General features: G+C 40.1%; 1 protein-coding gene, 1 long non-coding RNA gene and 2 pseudogenes across 5 annotated transcripts; 3 read left to right on the plus strand and 1 right to left on the minus strand.

The window, feature by feature from the left end:
• Positions 1–466: 466 nt before the first annotated feature.
• On the minus strand, positions 467–1827 carry LOC106304799 (protein CLEC16A homolog). 4 transcript variants are annotated; one of them, XR_001262835.1, is made up of 4 exons: positions 1608–1825; positions 1173–1224; positions 818–950; positions 467–731 (listed from the first exon to the last, which is right to left on the minus strand). XR_001262835.1 is itself a non-coding variant. In XM_013741192.1 (4 exons), exons 1-4 carry the CDS (start codon positions 1608–1610, stop codon positions 670–672), a joined length of 276 nt encoding a protein of 91 aa, XP_013596646.1. In that variant the 5' UTR covers positions 1611–1827; the 3' UTR covers positions 467–669. The 4 variants fall into 4 exon arrangements, 1 of the variants encoding a protein (XP_013596646.1); XR_001262834.1 differs by having other exon boundaries at positions 818–1097; positions 1582–1825; XR_001262833.1 differs by having other exon boundaries at positions 818–1097; positions 1608–1823.
• A 762-nt stretch (positions 1828–2589) lies between these two features.
• Positions 2590–7781, plus strand: LOC106304793 (annotated as a pseudogene).
• A 632-nt stretch (positions 7782–8413) lies between these two features.
• On the plus strand, positions 8414–9892 carry LOC106304801. Its single transcript, XR_001262838.1, has 3 exons — positions 8414–8470; positions 8697–8802; positions 9863–9892. It is a non-coding gene; the product is annotated as an uncharacterized LOC106304801 (long non-coding RNA).
• A 6453-nt stretch (positions 9893–16345) lies between these two features.
• LOC106302306 overlaps positions 16346–18990 on the plus strand; it is a 6608-nt pseudogene continuing 3963 nt past the window's right edge.

Here is an 18990-nt window from a genome sequence, read left to right on the forward strand (position 1 = left end):
GGTGTTTGGTAAATCCAACGGTGAGATCTTCTCTTATTGAGCTGAAATTTGACAGAGGTATTGTCGACTTGTTTATCTTGGATTTGTACGGTTGGATTAGTTTCTGGAAGCCGGAATCTTTGTGAGCTGAGGTCGTTTGGTTGCTGCCGGTTTTGAAGCTTTGTGTTGCTCTCTTGTTGTTGTTGTTTGTGTTGGAGATAGCTCTTTGTAGCTAGACTCTCTGTTCTGTTCAGGCTGTTGAACAGGGAGGACGTGGTTGTACTCATACCATTTATATAGTGGATTTTTGAGTGGACTACGGTCCCGTGGTTTTTCCTTCTCACATCGAAGAGGTTTTCCACGTAAAAATTGTGTCTCATTTAGTTATCGCAACTTTGATATCTTGCCATCGTCGAAGTATTTTCCTCACAGGTTCGCACAAGGTCAGGGGAACACGACCATTAGTATTTCCGCTACGCCGTGTGACTTTCCCCAACAAATTCATCTCTATTATTAATTCCAATCAAATTGCCACGTAGAATTAGTAAATAAGAAAGGAATTAAAACTAACAATAAAAAAGGAAAATAGCTATAAAAAAAAGAGAGCCGTTCGAAAATGATTAGAACGTGATCTCCATCGGCTTCTTCTTCTTAGTCGCCCAATTTTGGTTTCACCTTCTTCAAACCAAATCAAGCCATGTCTGACGGCGATGACAACAAATAGTTTACATATTCGTTACTGAACAAGTAGTCTGCAAGGAGTTTCAAAAAAAGATCATCAACATACTCTAATCATAAAGCTTCTCAAAGACAGATATATAGCATCTGATGAACTCACAGATGGCTTGTTCACTTTTGAGGTTTTGGATCATAATACTCATGGTTTGCAACAACTGAACAGAAACTGTTACTCTTTTGCTAACCCTCAAAATACGTACAAACTCTCCCATGACTTGCTTCTCCAAAAAAACCTGCAGCTATTTTCGAAATATGAGCATATGCCACAATAGGAAACTAAGAGGGTTGACTGAAAAGACTGACTCAAATAATGAGGGATCATGGTGATCGCCATAGGTTAGTATCTCCGTGATTAATCTCAGTGCCTCGACAACAAAGTCCTTCAAAAATGGTAAACAGAGATCAAATCCAAACAAGAACAAAGCAATAAGTCCTAAGTCAAAGTTGCCACTGACCTTATTGGTATCGTTCACTATCTGAATTTTCCTCAACTGGTCAGTCAGATGCCTACACACACACACAAAAAAAAACACTTGTGCTTCATCATCTTGTGGAATCAAGGAACAAGTACTGTCGTACAATAAGATCTCAATGAAATTTCGAAAACAAGTCATTCTCCAATAGTGAAGGTAGACCCTTTGATCAACAATCTCTATAAACAAAAGTTTTAAAACTTGTGCTTCATCATCTGGTAGAATCAAGATACAAATACTGTCGGGCACTAAGATCTCAATGAAACGTGAAAACAAGCCATTCTCCTATGGAAAAGATAGGACCCTTTGACCTCTGACTGAAACAGGGGAACCCTAACAAACCAAATTCTAAGCCAATTCTAAACCACCGCTTAAAAGACACAATTTTTACTCAATAATCGCTTCTAACTTGCACACCATTGATGATTTTAGTCATGCAAATGAAACTTGTTGTGGGGGGCAAGCTGCTTTAAGAAGCTTAGCTACTCAAAAGCCGTTGCAGATTGTTGTCATCCGTCAGACATGGCTTGATTTGGTTTGAAGAAGGTGAAATCGCAATTGGGTGATGAAGAAGAAGCCGATGAAGATGACGTTCTAATCCTTTTCTAACGGCGATGTCTTTTTTTTTAAGCTATTTTTTTTATTAGTTTTAATTCCTTCTTTATTTACTAATTTCATTGGTGTTAATAATAGAGGTGAATTTGAGAGTTCACCCATATGGAATGAACCTAAGTTTTGTCCGAGAATAAAAGATGCAATCTTCTCGCTTCTCGTGTAGTCACATAGGGCTAGGTTCGCGGATCAACCCGCCCCGCATGACCTGCCAACCCGCGGATCGACTCTATTTTTTAAACTCAAAATTCCGACCCACATAACCCGCGAAAGAAAAATCGTAAACCCGCACCCGCCCCGCTAAGATTGCGGGTAACCCGCGGGACCCGCGGATAATATTAAATTTAATAAATAATTATTTTTATTATAAATTAATTATTTTTATAATAAAATTATACATTTATAATTTAAATTATTTAATTTTCACTAATTTATATATTTTTTTTACATATTTTTATTTTTATTTATTTTTTTTTAAAATAGAAAAAATAATATTTTTTTTATTTTGCGGGTCAGCGGGTACCCGCGATTCAAATTTGGTTGACCCGCACCCGCCTCGTTAAAAATCGACTCAACCCGCACCCGCACCCGCACCCGCACCCGCATGCTGAAATTTGTAAATCGATCGACCCGCATCCGCTCCACGGCGGCTCAAACGGGGCGGGACCCGCGGATAATGACCCAAATTCCCAGCTCTATTAAGTCACATCAGACTCAGACTCTTTTTGTTTTTCTTTATAACTCTTTGCATAAACTAGTCTTCAGTTCACTGGTGAGAAAGAGAGAGTAGAGAAGAAAGTGTTTGAAGAAAAAAGAAATGATAACTGCTTCTACTTCGCAGAGGTCAGTGATCGCTCTTCCGAGTAGGCTCGAAACCGTTTTGGAGAAAATATACAGTAAACACAAATGTCCTCACATAAGTGACGAGTCAAGGCAGAGACTTTCTTCGATTCCTGAGGATCTAGCTTTCGATTTGCTCAGGAAAGCTTTTAATTCTCCGGGAACGTCCAGCCTCGACCGCTTCATCGCCTCTAAGCTTACACACACCGTTACTGTTACTAGCTCTCCGGCTAAGTCTCCTCCTCGAAAAGATGGCTGCAGAGTTTCTCAAGGTCAGTATCTAAAAGCAGAGTCTTTCTATTTTATATTTTGTGGGTTCTTACTTTGACTGTGATTGATGCTGACTACAGAGGAGATATCTGTTGATTCTGAAGCTCCTCCTCAGCTCTTACTAGCTGCTTTGTGTGAACTTGAGTTCAACAAGGCCTTCTCTTGCTTACCTACATTCCTGGGTATGTTTATGCCTTCAAGTTTTCTACTTTTTAATGTTTCCACTTAAGTTTGTTATGGTAAAAGCTACCCTTTTAATGATAAAACTTTTGTGTTGAAAAAAAAAAAAAAAAAACTTTTTGTGTTGAACAGGAAAGATCTGGGTCAGGTTGAAATAACTGCTGAAGAGATCAGAGGATGGAAGGATTTGTCTATGGTTGCATTTGAAGCTGCGGTTTGGGATCGCTTGGGAAGGATTATTGTTCCCCAACAGACCGTAGATTGGTATGCCTGCTTAATCTTGAGTGTTCTATTTGGTAGATTGACAACAACTGACCGTAGACTTTTGTTGGGTACTAGAGGCATATTTTGTACTGTTTGGGTCTTGCATGCTTCTTCTGTTTCTTTCTGCAGTCACTCGAATGGAGGAGTGGCAACACTTATTACTATAAGTGTCATGTCGCTTCAGACGGAAGTTACACGTTCAAGGTTCATTTCCGTACTTTTCAACAAATGTACTATCTTTCTTTCTTTCGTGTTTGCATATATATTCCCATGTTGCATGTGTACTTTTTATGTTGAAATAATTCTTTGTCAAGTTTCTATCTTATGTCTCTATTACACGTAGTATCTTGGTGGGGTCAATAGAGTCCTTCGACATTGACTCGATCTACTTGTACTTATAATGGACTGGAGACACTGTTTTGGCAGGGACCTCGTCTTGAACCCACTGGAACACACTTGCACAAGGCCTTGGGTGATGATAATGTTTTGACGGTCAAGTTTGCAGATGTCCAGAAAAATTCGTCAACTGACCCTTACTCTGCATACAAAAGGATTGCCAAGAATGGTATCATGGTCGGTTTACGCCGTTATCAGTTTTTTGGTGGGTCTTTTTCCTTTTTGTTCTCTTTTGATTAAATATCATTCATGTCACACTGTACATACAACACTTTTTCGTTGTTAAATATTATTTATTGTGTTGAACAGTTTTCAAAGATGGTGGAAAAGGTGAAAAGAAGGTAGACTTTTCCACAGAAGGAGTGAAATGCTACTTCATAGGCACTGATTCCACATCAGCGAATGATTTGGGAACTCCTTACATCTTTTCTGGGAAGTCAATTTGTGAAGCTCGTATGCATTTTATGCACGTCCACACATTGCCATCTTTGGCCAACTACATGGCAAGGTAACTTCAGTTTCTTCTCTATGTCTATTTGAGAATTTTTTTTCCTTTTTAATTTGAGTCACTGTGTGTTTTTGTTGATGCTTCAGGTTTTCTTTGATTCTGTCAAAGACTAAGAAGCTTGAAGTTGACATGAATGGGATAACCTTTGAGACAATCGATGATATACACTGCCACGTACTTTGTTAATTCTTTTCTCCTTTTAGAAACTGTGTCTCTATCTAATTAGTCTTTACTTAAGTCCTGTTCACTGTGTCCTTTGATCTTTTATCCTCTGTTCCAATTGCAGGATGAGAATGATAAAGATGTTCTTGATAAGAATGGGAAACCATGTATACATTCAGATGGCACTGGCTACATCTCTGAAGATCTTGCTCGGATGTGTCCAGTACATGTATATAAAGGGAAATGTCTCAGGAGCAATAATGTTCAAAACCCGGTATGTATACTAAATTTCAAACCCATGTTCATGCTCCCTTATATACTTGTCCATAGTAACAGTTACTTTTCCAAACAGCCTCTTCTAATCCAGTTTCGGATGTTTTATGATGGCTATGCTGCTAAGGGAAGTTTTCTCCTAAACAAGAAAGTAAGTCTTGTCTCTTTCTTTTTTTCATTACAAAATCCATATTTGTTTGTTTAAATGTTTTCAAGCTATTCCTTGCTCCAAATTTTGGCAGCTTCCTCCTTGTACTGTCCAGGTCAGACCTTCTATGATCATGGTTTCTAAAGATCCAGCGTTTTCAAATGTTAGCACTTTTGGCTCCCTAGAGGTTGTCAATACAAGGTAAATGTGTTTCTTTGAAACTTCTTGTTTGATACTAAAGTTCTTAATAGTAACATCTTGTTGTTTCCATTATCCAGTAATCCACCAAAAAGAACAAAGTTATCAAGAAACTTGGTTGCGCTGCTCAGCTATGGAGGAGTCCCTGATGAATTCTTTCTGGATATTTTGCTCAATACGCTGGAAGAGTCCAAAAGTATCTTCAACAACAAACGTGCTGCTCTTAAAGGTCCTTAACATTCATTCCAAAGTCCTTATTTACTTACGATGGACCTTCTAAGAAGTGGGTTTACATGTGCAGTTACCCTTAATTATGGAGATATGGACGATCACAACGCTGCACGTATGATTTTGGCTGGTATCCCACTTGACGAACCACACTTGCAGGATCAGCTGTCTATTTTTTCAAAAACAGAGAAGAATGATCTCAAAGCAGGAAGGCTTCCTGTGAGTGAATCATACTATCTCATGGGTACAGTTGATCCCACTGGAGAGTTAAAGGAAGATGAAGTCTGTGTCATCCTGTATGCTTCTTAATCTCTTGCTCTTTCACTTTTTGAGTTGGATGTTTATTTCCTAATTACATTCTTTGTTGTGGTTAGGTGTAGTGAGTCTGGCCAAATCTCAGGGAATGTGCTTGTATACAGGAATCCTGGACTACATTTTGGAGACATACATGTACTTAAGGCTACTTATGTTAAGACCTTGGAGGAGTATGTTGGAAACTCAAAGTATGGTGTGTTCTTCCCTCAGAAAGGTCCAAGATCTTTGGGTGATGAGATTGCAGGTGGTGACTTTGATGGTGATTTGTATTTCATATCCAGAAATCCAGAGGTAATGCACTGAATTTGAAAGTAAAGTTCTGTTTTGTTGTAACCTGATTTTTTTGATGGTTTGCTATCTGTTTTAGCTACTTGAACACTTCAAACCAAGTGAGCCTTGGGTGAGTTTGACTCCTCCTATTAACATTAACTCTGCTAAAAATCCAAGCCAACTTTCACCAGAAGAGTTGGAAGAAGAGCTTTTCAATATGTACTTGAAGACAAGATTCCATGCTAGGTACTCTCAACTTTACTTTTTAATACCAAAAGAAAATGAAAAAAATGTGAATCTTTGGGATTCATTTTTTTTTTCTTGGGTTTACAGCAATGTTGTAGGGATGGCTGCTGATAGCTGGTTAACAATAATGGACCAATTCCTCACACTGGGAGATGAGAGGGCTGAGGAAAAAGCTGAAATGAAGAAGAAAATGTTAAAGCTCATTGATATATACTATGATGCTCTTGATGCACCTAAGCAAGGTGCTGAGGTCGTCAATCTCCCAGACGAGCTGAAGCCTGACATTTTCCCTCATTACTTGGAGCGTGATCAGAAATTCAATTCCACTTCTATTCTTGGAATGATCTATGACTTTGTTCATTCACATACAGCAGAGGAACACAAACCATCAGCTGGTAAAGGACCTTTCTTCTTACTACTGATCAGAACACAGAAACAAATGATTATATCATCAGGAATATATGTTTTCAACTGTGGTTTATACAATTCAGAGATGAGTAAACTCTCATGTTTCAAAGCTGAGCCGGTCTCTGATCATCATATGGAGAAATGTGGACGGTGGTATGAAAAGTACAGAAAGGAGATGATCCAGGCGATGGGTAACAAAGATGAATCAGCCAATGAAGTTATCCAGAGATACAAGCAGGCAAACTTGATGGATCACGTACGTTTTGTTTATTGGTCCTGTTTGATCGGAAAACGGTAATAAATAAGATGTGGGTTTAAACAAAGACGTCTTATTAATGGTCGGAGAAAAACGTTCAGTTGGTTACAAGGGAAACGAAGAGAGTGCGACAGAAAGGAAGCCGGTGGCTCGATGAGCTACCGGAAAAGTACAACTAACGGCGAGATGAAGCAAAGGTGAAAACCCTAATCTAGCCGCCAAGTGTTAGTCAGTGATTTCGGATCCTTCTCTTGTTGTCTCCCTTTTCCCTTATATAGACATCCTGATGCATCGTCCTTGACCTAATTTACGCCATCTTGGTGGGCCTCCTCTGCTGGGCCGAGAAGCCCGTAGGCGTCTGAGCAGCCGCTGAGCCGGATGTACTTCAGTCGATGATGATCGACTAAAAGTACTCGAGAGTCAAGCCAAGAGACCTAACTCTTGAGCCGACCGATCGAGCCATCGCTCTACCTAATCCGGGCCAGGCCTTTCTATTCCTCGGGTCTTGAGGATGGTCAAATCCATCCTCTACAGGTCCCACCAATATATTTTTTTCTGCTTGTGTGTCAGGAGTTCTATGGTGCTGCAGGGCTTGAAGAGCTTTATCCGCAAGCCTTGGCACTTTACAACATCGTTTACGATAATGCAGTCAAAATGAACAACGCTCGAAACTGTGGGTTTGTGTGGAAGGTTGCAGGACCGGTCCTGTGCAGGTTCTACCTTGAGAAAACGGAGGAAAAATCCTTAGTATGTCCACTAGGTGTGTTTAAGAGGTGCTTTTGGGTTGATCACAAAGCACATGTTATCTGCTCTGTTCTTGTAATATAAATAAGCCTTTCGTTGTGTCATGTAAGATAAGAAGCGTGTGAGTCAAGTTTCGAACCTTGGTAAAAACCTATTTGTATTTGTTCTAATCTAATCAAGAAGTGTAGTAATGCCTTTTGTTAAGTTCGAATGAATGTAGAACCTATTGTATTACGAAGCTTTTATTATATTTATAAGTTGCCGCGGGGTTAATGACTTTAGTGCTGTTTGGTTGACTCAGAAAGTTGGGTCCGAAGGCGAACCGTCGCGGCTGACGCTGATAAAATCTGCGACTGCGACGTAAATTATTACAATTTTTAAATATTAGATTTTTCGTTATTTAAATCGTATATCTCCATCACTTGTAGTGATTTATCATGCAATAAATAACTAAAAAACGATTTTTTTTTGTTTTCAGCGGCCGATAACTTAATATACTATTTTACTTAATATACTATTTTGCCCTTAATATGTTTCAGTATTTTCAAAAATACTTAACCTACATTGACGCAGCAGCATCTTGTTTTCCAAATTGAGGCAACCTTGCTCGATCACTCTCCATCTCCATCTCATCACTCTCCATCTCAGGCAGACCTCGAGCTCTCTCATCTCCATCTCTCACAGCCACAAGCTCTCTCATCTCCATACCTCGAGCTCTCTCATCTCCATCTCACACAGTCACGAGCTCTCTCATCTCCATCTCCATCTCCATCTTCGACGCAGACCTCGAGCTCTCTCATCTCCATCTCATCTCTAGACCTGGAGCTCTCCCATCTCCATCTCATCTCTAGACCTGGAGCTCTCCCATCTCCATCTCAGACGCAGACCTCGAGCTCTCTCCTCTCTCTGACGCAGCACGAGCTCTCTCTTCTCCTCCGATTTGGGTTTCAAGCATAGTTGAGGTAACTGTAACTTGTCTCTATTTTTGTGTTTCATATGAGTTTTTGGGAGTGTGTTTTGGATCCAAGATCCAAGTTCATAACTAAGACAAGAAGAAGCTGATAGTGATGGTCTTTGTTCTAAAGCATTTAGGATATGGGTTTGTGTCTGATGGGGATAGTTTACTGATGTTTTAGTTCATAACTATCAGTTTCCTCTGATACTGTATTGATATGTACTTTTTCACAGCTATTGGAAAAAAGTGCTTGAAGAGAGGCGTAAAATCAACTGGGTGCTTGCAAAAACCTTGTGGCTAGAGCTTGTCTAGACCGTTGACTGGTGGGCAGGAGTAAAGGTACCCTATTTTCCCTATTTATATGCTACTGGGTTCTTTCTACTGACTGCATTTGTCTAAGCTAACTTGAGTTTTGGTGTGTGAGGAGTTTGTTTGATATGTTGTTTGCTTGTGTGACATGTTCTGTTTTTCTTCTCATCTTGTTTGTAGGACTCTTTCTGCCTGCTGTTGTAAAGCTTATTTTACATTCACTTGAGGCTTCCAAACAAGTTAAAGCCCCTCCTTCTTATATACTTTGTGTTTGCAAATTTTCTTTGTTTGTTTTTATGATTCCAAGTTCTGTATTTTTGTTGTTGTGTGTTGTACATAACACTTATCTCCATGCTTTTGCTTCTCCTCGCTTTGCTTCTTATTCTTGTGATTTTACTTATTCATTTATGTCTCTCTGTAAATTTAGTACATGGTTATGTCCTTGGTTCGAAAAAGCGTGTGGCGACATGAAGCAATGAGGTTGGAGATTAGCGCCATGGCACTGTAAAGCAAGCGCTTTGTCCACCTGCAACAAAAAAAGGTAACTACAAAACCATACATATATCTTACGTTAACATAAGAAAGCTAAGACATGTAGAAAACCAAAAACACCAAAATATAGAAAACACCAACTGAAAATACCAAATTAAAATACCAAATTCAGATAAGAGTAGAAAAGCTAATGAGTTTAACTTAAGGTTTGTAAGGTTATTACTTATTATATAGGAGATGAAATAGGGTTAGTGGGATTGTGTGCTAAGGTAGTGGGATTGTGAATACCCTCTTCTACACGCCTAATACGATAAGAGTATATTTAGATCCACTAGATATACATGATAAGTGTACAATTTTGAATCAATTTTTTTTAATATAGGTACAACAAATCGCCGTTTTTAGCGCTTTAAGGAAATAAAAAAAAACGACGAAAATCGAGGAAAAGCAGGGGATCTATGTACCTCGCCTGGCAATGGGGTCCCGAAGCGTTGAGGTCCTCGCCATGAGGCGCTTAGCGCCATGGCGCCAGAAACGCTCGCTTTTTCGAACCAAGGTTATGTCTAGCCAAAACTAAATCCTTCAAGTGGTTTTTCAGGTTATTGCTGGTGTCACTGGGATAAAACAGAGCTAAATACATGCAATGACTTTCCCCTGTTTTCTTACATTCAGATTCCTTCTTTGTCTTTTAACTCTTTCCATTCACAAATGAAATAATCTAAGACCTCATGTTGTTTTTTACATAAAGGCATGCGTGTAAAGTACACTCTGTTCATCCTTTTTATCACATGTATTCGGTTCTTAATGACAAATCTAAAAGCTTTAAACTTTTGTTGCCACATGAAAGTGCACATACATTCATCACAAAGATATTAATTTTACATTATGATGAAATTGCTAGTCTTACATACATTCCTAATAGCTCTTTTACATCAACTTGATCCTCAACAGGTAGACCATGTGATAAATATTTTGATATATTAGTTTTTGTCTTAATTTAGTTATAATTTATGACAAAAAATGTTGTTATATTTATATATTTGACTAATAATTTATTACCAATTAAATATAATATTTTTAAAGATGTAAATAATATTTTTATAGATGAACATATGCTTGTGATAAAATGATTTATGACAAAAAATGTTGTTAAATTTATTACTAATTAAATATGATATTTTGATGAATGTAAATAATACAAATTTTGAATCTATATTTTATTTATTTAAAATACAATTTTACAAATTTAAACTGCATTTTATTTATTTAAAATACAATTTTATAAATTCATAAAATTAAAATATGAACAAATTAAAATTGCGTCTGCGACGACCAAACGAACATAGCTAAATCTATTTCTTGCGGCTGCGTCTGCGTCAATGTCCTGCATCTTCAAAACGAACAACAAGCTACGGCTGAGTCTGCGGCTGCGGCTGCGACTGAGTCTGCGGCTGCGGCTGCGACTGGGTCTGCGACTGCGGCTGCGTCTGCAAAACGAACAACAACCAAACGAGCAGACGCAGCCCTAGCCACAGACTCAGTCACAGCCGCAACCGCAGACTCAACCGCAGCCGCAGAAAGCTGCGGCAACCAAACGAACAACACTTTTGTGTTTGTGTTTTTTTTAGATTTGGTGCAATTTATTTATTTTTGAAAAAGAGAAATATTTGGAAGCAAATTGGTGCAACTTGTTTTTAAATAGATTATAATTATCATTTTCTCACAAACTTGTGTTCATATAACTGTGATTAATTTGGAAGGTCTTTGTTATGTCCATGAACCGGTGATATGTGGAACTAAATTTTCCAAATATAGTTAGCGTGTCTTGCTAGACGGAGATAATATGACTAAAGGAGGGTGTTTTGTGCATGGGTGTTTTTTTTTTGTGCATTGGCTTTGACACTTTGTGGAGATGCTGTGGAGATGTATTGTTATATTTCAAGCTCGTCAAGTTTTCGAGAAATTGTTGAACACATAGATAGTTATTTCGAGTGATCTTAAGTTGTATTGTGGAATTTGAGATCATTTATGTTGGTTGCTTGATATATAAATTTGAATCAATCAAAAAAAAATTTGAATCAAGTGGTTGATATATATTTGAATAGGTGCATTGGAGAGTTGGTTTATGTGTTGGAGAAACCAACATGTTACGTGTGGTTTTGTGTGAAGTATGCTCATATTATTATTGTTGAAATTTTTTTTATTTTTTATTTTGGTAAAAATTATTGTTGAAAATTATCTGGGCCTTGTTATTAATGGGGTTATAGATTGGTTTTAGAGTTAGAGGTTGCCTCTTACTTTGTCTGGGCTTTAATATTGAGTGTCACTTATCGAAACTGCAGAAGCCTATTGTATATGGTGCTGAAAACGTGTTAGTATTAAGAAAGCATTGCCCAAAAAAAAGAATCAAGAAAGCATGAGGCCTATCGTTTTTTTGGTAATCAAATTTAACTATTAGAGATCGTCTACCTCTACCTCCTGCTCGGGGATCTCCACTGAGAAACAAGCTTACTCCGGGTCAACATCCTCCTACACAGTATGCAAGGCGCCAGTTCTCACCCCGCACCACGAAATCTCATCACTCACAAGATAATAGGAAGGACTGAAGCTCTCCCAGTAGGACTAAACCCCACCTACAATGGAGAGAAAAGATCTCTGAAGTCTCTCCTCGTCGCAAGAATCCACTACAGGGTTCGGAGTCAGAGATTCTCCCTACCACCCGTTTGGAGAAACCTCCTTTGAAGAGAAACCTGGCCCTGTCGGATTTTCCCCTGCTGCCCCCAATCTCAACTACGGAGTAGGTTCTTAATGAACTACAGGAGGTGACGCTCCAGTATACTAGCTGCGCCGACCCAACGGAGAGTGCAGTTCGCAGACAGAGAGTGCTAAACGGAGAAGTGCACGGTCTTATGGCTGAGACTGCAGCTTCAATAATTGCAGCAGCTACGGAAAGCAGTCATTTTAGGAAGCTCTTCCAGGGGAGATGAGCTACATATAGAAAATCTTGTACTCCCTCCAGCTGTGGTCCAAGCCTCACCGCCTACTGGAGCAAAAGTTACTAAAAAACGTGGTAGGCCAGCAAAGAAGATAGAAGCTAGCCCAAGGTGTACACTGGCTCGTGCAAAAGACTTCTCTCTTTGACACAAGCGTTTTCGGGAAGACCTCGTGGGCTCACCTCAACTTCACCCATCACCCAAGACCAGCAAGCAAACCCGTTGATGAACGATGTCAATGATGCCTCAGTGGGGGCTCGTACTACACCACTCTCAGGTCCAACGTCTGCGGCTCAGGCTTCGGATTTTCAGGATGAGGGAAACCACCTTCCTTAGTGGTGATGATCTGGAACTGTTGTGGGTTGGCGAATCCCAGAATAGTCCAAAGGCTCATTGCTCTCAACAAAAAATTCTCTCTAGACATCATCTTTCTCCAGGAAACAAAGAATCCAGATGTCTTCGTCCTTAAAGAACTAGAGCCTTTACTTCTCGAGTCTCACTTCCTTGTTTCACCAAGTAGTCTAAGCTCAGGAGGGCTCTGCCTTCTCTGGAAGTCTGACGTAAAGATCCAGGTGCTGACGGCGACCTCCAACTACTTAGACACCCATATCTCCTACAAAAATTCAAACTTCTTCAGTTCCTTCGTTTTTGGAGCTCCTGAAGTATCGAATAGACAAGAAGTATGGGACCAACTTACACAGCTAGGTGGTTTGAGAGATGATCCATGATTTATGACTGGAGATTTCAACGAAATCATTGACAATTCGGAGAAAACGGGAGGCCGGGATAGACCGGAAAGCTCCTTCAGTAATTTTAGGACTTTTATCGCATCGAACGACCTCTTTGACCTGAGACACCGAGGAAATTTTCTTTCCTGGAGAGGAACGAGGCATACACATCGAGTGCACTGCAGACTGGATCGAGCTCTAACCAATAGCTCCTGGTCAGACTGTTTCCCGAAAGGGAACTGTATCTACCTTCCGTTTGAAGGTTCAGACCACAGGCCTCTCATCTCTTCCTTCACCGCTAGATGGAAGAAACGCCCGTATAGCTTCCGCTACGATAGGAGACTACGCCACAATGATGAGGTGAGAGCTCTTTTGGACAAAGTGTGGTCTGATTCCAAACACTGCCCTGTCTCCACAAAAATCGCAAACTGTAGACGTGCTATAGCCTCCTAGAGCAAAAAACACCACATTAATAGCCAGAAGTAAATTGTTTCACTACAAAAAGCCCTTGACGAGGCAATGTCTGATACCTTTGTTGATGATAGTGTGATAGCGGCTGTCAACCAGAAGCTCCTCTTGGCGTACAAGGCCGAGGAGGAGTTCTGGAAACAGAGGAGTAGACGGCTATGGCTGTCTCTGGGTGATCTAAAAACGGGATTCTTCCATGCTTCAACCAAAAACAAGAGAGCTCGAAATAGACTCTCCATGATTGAGGACGACAATGGCACATTGGTTGTCGATGACGAGAAGGTTGCTGACATTATCTCAAAATATTTCCAGAACATCTTCACGTCTTCACAACCCCAAGTGGCGGACACAGTGATCAGAGCTCTCACCCCCTGTTTCTCCGCCGAGACTAACAGAAAACTCACCATGCTACCAACTGACCTTGAGATAAGGGAGGAAATGTTTGCCATTCATCCAGATAAAGCCCATGGTCCTGACGGATTTTTTGCTAGCTTCTTCCAAACCAATTGCCCCACGGTAGGCCCAGCAATCTGCTGTGAGATTAGAGCCTTCTTCTCCACATGCTTCCTACCTAACAAGATCAACAACACAAACATCAGACTCATCCCCAAGATAGTTAATCCTCTGAGGGTCTCTGACTACAAACCTATAGCTTTGTGTAACGTTTATTATAAGGCCATTTCCAAGCTGTTATCTATCAGGCTAAAACCTATTCTACAGAACATTGTTTCAGAGAATCAATCCACGTTTGTACCTGATAGAGCGATCTCGGATAATGTGCTCATTACACATGAGGTCCTCCATTATCTGAAGTGGAAAAACACTGCTCCATGGCCGTCAAAACCGACATTAGCAAGGCGTATGATCGTCTTGAGTGGCCCTTCATCAGACAAGTCTCGAGAGGCTTGGCTTCGACAGCATATGGGTCAATTGGTCCTCCAATGTATCTCCACCGTCTCTTACTCCTTTCTGATTGATAACGAGGTGGTGGGTGAAGTGAAACCTCAGCGTGGAATCCGTCAGGGAGATCCTCTATCCCCATACATCTTCATTCTGTGCAGAGAAGTGCTCTCGGGCCTCTGCAAAAAAGCACAACAAGACGATCAGTTAACGGGAGTGAGAGTCTCGAATAATAGTCCACGCATCAATCATCTGCTTTTCGCAGATGATACTATGTTCTTCCCAGGAACTAACTCTAGATGCTGCGAAACGCTTCAAAAAATTCTACAAGACTATGAAGCTGCTTCTGGCCAAAAGATAAACACTGATAAATCCTCAATCTCTTTTTCTGCAAGAACCCCACAGGAAGTTCGAGCTCGGGTTAAAGCACAACTAGGCATAAGTAAGGAGGGGGGAGTAGGGAAGTATTTGGGTTTACCTGAGCATTTTGGCAGGAAAAAGAAGGATCTTTTTGCTTCTATTGTAGATCGCATGAAGCCAAAAGCGCAGAGCTGGTCTTCACGGTTCCTTTCTACTGCGGGAAAGATGACCATGCTTCAGTCTGTTCTCTCTGCCATCCCATCATTTGCAATGTCCTGCTTCCAGCTTCCTGTGGGATTGTGTAATAAGATTCAATCAGTCCTAACCCGTTTCTGGTGGGATAACAGTAATGGAGATATGAAGATTTGCTGGCTCGCTTGGGATAAGCTCACAAAGCCCAAAAGTTTGGGAGGTCTAGGATTCAGAGATGTTCACCTCTTCCATCAAGCACTCCTAGGCAAGGTAGCGTGTAGGATACTGAAAAACCGTGACTGCCTTCTATCACGGGTGCTGAAAGGAAAATACTGCCATTCTCAATCATTCTTGACCACCCAAGCTAGCTTTTGCTCTTCGCACGGTTGGAAAAGAATCATTTGGGAAAGGGACCTTCTTCTTTCCCATCTAGGTAAAGTCATTGGGAATGGCTCTACTACGCGAGTGTGGAGTGATTTTTGGATCAACCCTGCTGACAATCTACGCCCCTTCGGACCCACCACATAACAAGAACAGGACCTCTTTGTTGCTGATCTCCTAACTAGCGAAACAAAAGAGTGGGATGTGGCACGTATTAATGAATCACTCCAGGAGTTGACGCATCTAATACTTAGCATTAAACCGAGTGTTTTGGAGGCTGAGGATGCTTATATTTGGCCGCTCCAGAAATCAGGGGACTACACCACTAAGTTGGGCTACTATGCCGGAAGCTAGGCCACTCAAGCCGCTCCTATTGCTACAATCGCAACGGAAACAGTCAATTGGAAGAAACTGATTTGGACTCCACGCCTCTCTCCAAAACTCAAGTTGTTTCTGTGGAAGATCCTTGACAACGCCCTACCGACCAGAGAAAATTTGCAGCGGAGAGGTCTTCTAGCAAATATCCGTTGCGCAAGATGTTGAGAGATTGAAACCGCAAACCATCTCTTCTTCCATTGCAACTTCGCACAAGAAGTTTGGAGTATGATCCCGTGGGAGAAACCCCTAGTATCAACCCAATTAACATCCTTCGCTGATGCGCTCTCCCTATCAGTAGGCTCACGCAACCTCCCACCAACTGGAGTTACAATCAATCTCTTCCCTTGGGTCTGTTGGTTTGTGTGGATAAGCCGCAACCAACTCACTTTCTAGAACATACATTTTTCACCATCTGCGACCTTAACCAAAGCTCTACAAGTAGCACATGAATGGGAGCTTGCACAAACCCCCATCGGCCCCCAAATCGCAAAACCTCCGACTTTTTCACCACCAGGAAACCTCCCAACTACGACAATCATCTGCAATTCGGACGGAGCCTGGAAAGATGGATCATTGGCGGCGGGACCAGGATGGATCTTCAGTAATTCGGAAGGCGAGATCGGTAGAGGAGGTAAATCCCATTACCACGTTGCGTCACCTATCCTTGCGGAGGCTCTAGCTATGAGAGATGCCTTGCTTCATGGCCTCTCGCTTGGATTCACTTCAATCTGGCTACGATCAGATGCTCAAGCACTCGTCACGGCGATCACCACGAAACGGAGACCGACAGAACTCTACAGCGTCTTGTCGGACATCGATTCGATTTCTTCGTTCTTCTCTGTTTGTCGCTTTTCTTACATCTCTAGATCTTCAAATGGGTCTGCAGATTTGATTTCCAAGGGCCACCTATGTAATGTCCCGTTGGGCTAAACTATTCTCCACTTAATCAAGTTAATCTGTTGCGCAAAAAAAGATGAAGATTCAAATTGACCAAAAAAGTAAAAAAAAGCTGAAGATACAAATTTGCAAAGTAAAACAAAGACTTTGTCTTCATATCTGCATTACAATTAAGACCCTTACTCATCAAATATATTCTGACTTGCAACCACATTCTTGTCAAAAAGAAGTGTGCTGCAGAAGTTGCATTCAGAAAAAGATTACTTGCTTTACAGGTCTGGAAACGTGAGAGGCCTTTTAGAGGAAGCATAAATATACCCAAGATTTCACAAATTGTTTACCTCCGTAAACGTGAAAGGCCTTTTAGGGGGTTGATACTGTTCGCTATTATCAATCGAGGCTGGCGGACACCAGTTTCCAGTCACTTGTGAAGAGTCGGGCAAGGCCGTCGAATACGCTTAGGCACAAAGTGACGTCCCTGCACGTAAAATAGAAAGCATTTAACAGTCTCTGTGGAGGGAACTTACTTAATACTTATCAATTCTGATGGTGATTGTAACATGTTGAGTTATATGCGTGAGGATGTCCCTAAATCGGAGTAGGTGTGTGACAACGGTTCACCCTGGCTTCAACTTGGAAAGAGAGATCTGGGAAGCGGCCATCGTTTGTGCAGGAGTGTTTCTGATTTTTGAGTAGAGAGGAGCGATAAATATGTGAAACCATCAAGCCAGAGATGCAGCATCTCCAAAATAAATTCTATAACTTCAAATATAGACTTTTTTCCTTTTAAAAAAAAAACTTCAAAACTTCACATTTAGAGTTGTAAGAAGTGAAACTTCGTATTTGAAGTTTCACTACTCAAAACTCTAAATTTGAAGTTTCATCTTTTTATTTGCATTTTGGTCCTTATAATTAATTATAAATCACATTTACGATTCTTAAATATTTTCTCATTCATAGTTTTATTCTTTAAAACTTTTGTATATTTTAGCTATTTCAAATTTATTTTTATAAATTAAAATTTTACACATAAAAGTTTTTTAAAAAAAATCAAAATAAGATTTATAATATTTTAAAAGTAGAATTAGACAACAAAACTATTACAAAAGAAACTTAATAAAAAAATTTTGAGAAGATATATACATGAAGATATAATTATTACACAAAAAATTGCATTCAGAAAAAGAAGTGTGTTACAGAAGTTGCATTCAGAAAAGATTACTTGCTTTACAGGTCATGACTCCATCACCAACCAACACGCCACCGCCATCGACCACTTCGCGAGCAGTAGCCTAGATGGAGGAGAGACGTCGGACCTGGCCAATAACAAGACTATAGAAGAGGGAAGGCGCAATATAATTTTGCTAACAATTATTCAGAAGTCAGGCAATGGATCCTGAAGCTCGTAGGTTTTATGGCATCTACGTTTTTTTTTTTCTTATTATTATCCAGGTATCCGGACTTTTCACTTAGTCCGACTATCCCACCGCATCCAACCGGAATTGGCGAGGAAGGTCATGGAGGCCAAACGGAAACCATGTTAAATCTGCTGTGGCCGGGGCTCGAACTCGTGATGGCGGGCATCTCAACCGAGGTTCCTTTACTACCGGACCACGAGGCCCGGTTTATGGCATCTAAGTTATGAATGACAAGTTGGTAACGTAATAAATGCTAATGGTGAATAGATTGAAAATAATCTCGAGCTTTACCTGTATGGGAACAGCTTTCTGTCAACCAATAATCATCCAATGAACCTCATATCCACTGTCATTACACCGTTGGTTTCATATTTAATCATGCAGATAATAAATGCGTGTAGATTCTCGATATCAAAATATGTGCAATAACATGGCACACTGAGAGCATGATTATTGAAAGTTTTTAGCGCGATATAAAAACTCGTTTTTTAACTTTTAACTAAAAAAAGTTAAGAACCGGTTCTTAAAACTCTAATTTAAGAGTCGGTTCTTATATTTTTAGTTAAATTAAGAGACGGATTCTTATATTATTTTAGGTTGATGTCCAATGAAACATTATTTTCATATATATATATATTTGAAACTATTTTTTTCATATCGTATTTGAAACACATTTCTTTCAAATGTGTCAACGTTGTGATTGTTTTTTTATTAGGTTAGCTTGTGTCATTTGTCGAGAACAGAGTACATATGTTATGGGAAGTGAGTGTTCCAAATAAGGCATAAGTTAGTGTTTGGACAAAAATACAACGCTTCAATTTCATGTATGAACATGTTTAGTATTCCACACTCAGCTCATTCGTCCACCGTCCACATTTTATTGTGATATATGCAGACTCAAACTTGGAAGTATAATAAGAAAAATGCATTCTATTTATATATCAAAACTCAATCAATTTTGGAGACACAGAAGCAGCCAAGTTAAATAGAATTCACAATCCAGTAGTCGGT

The sequence above is a fragment of the Brassica oleracea genome, chromosome C7, assembly GCF_000695525.1.
Source record: "Brassica oleracea var. oleracea cultivar TO1000 chromosome C7, BOL, whole genome shotgun sequence".
NCBI classification, from domain to species: domain Eukaryota; kingdom Viridiplantae; phylum Streptophyta; class Magnoliopsida; order Brassicales; family Brassicaceae; genus Brassica; species Brassica oleracea.

What these genes read in the sequence shown, in the direction of transcription:
- LOC106304799 (XM_013741192.1), bottom strand. Translation starts at nt 1,610, where the DNA reads ATGGTGTGCAAGTTAGAAGCGATTATTGA. An exon ending in AAGTTAGAAGCGATTATTGA is followed by an intron (nt 1,225 to 1,581) that starts GTAAAAATTGTG and finishes GTGTGTGTGTAG; the next exon opens with GCATCTGACTGACCAGTTGA. An exon ending in TAGTGAACGATACCAATAAG is followed by an intron (nt 951 to 1,172) that starts GTCAGTGGCAAC and finishes AAATAGCTGCAG; the next exon opens with GTTTTTTTGGAGAAGCAAGT.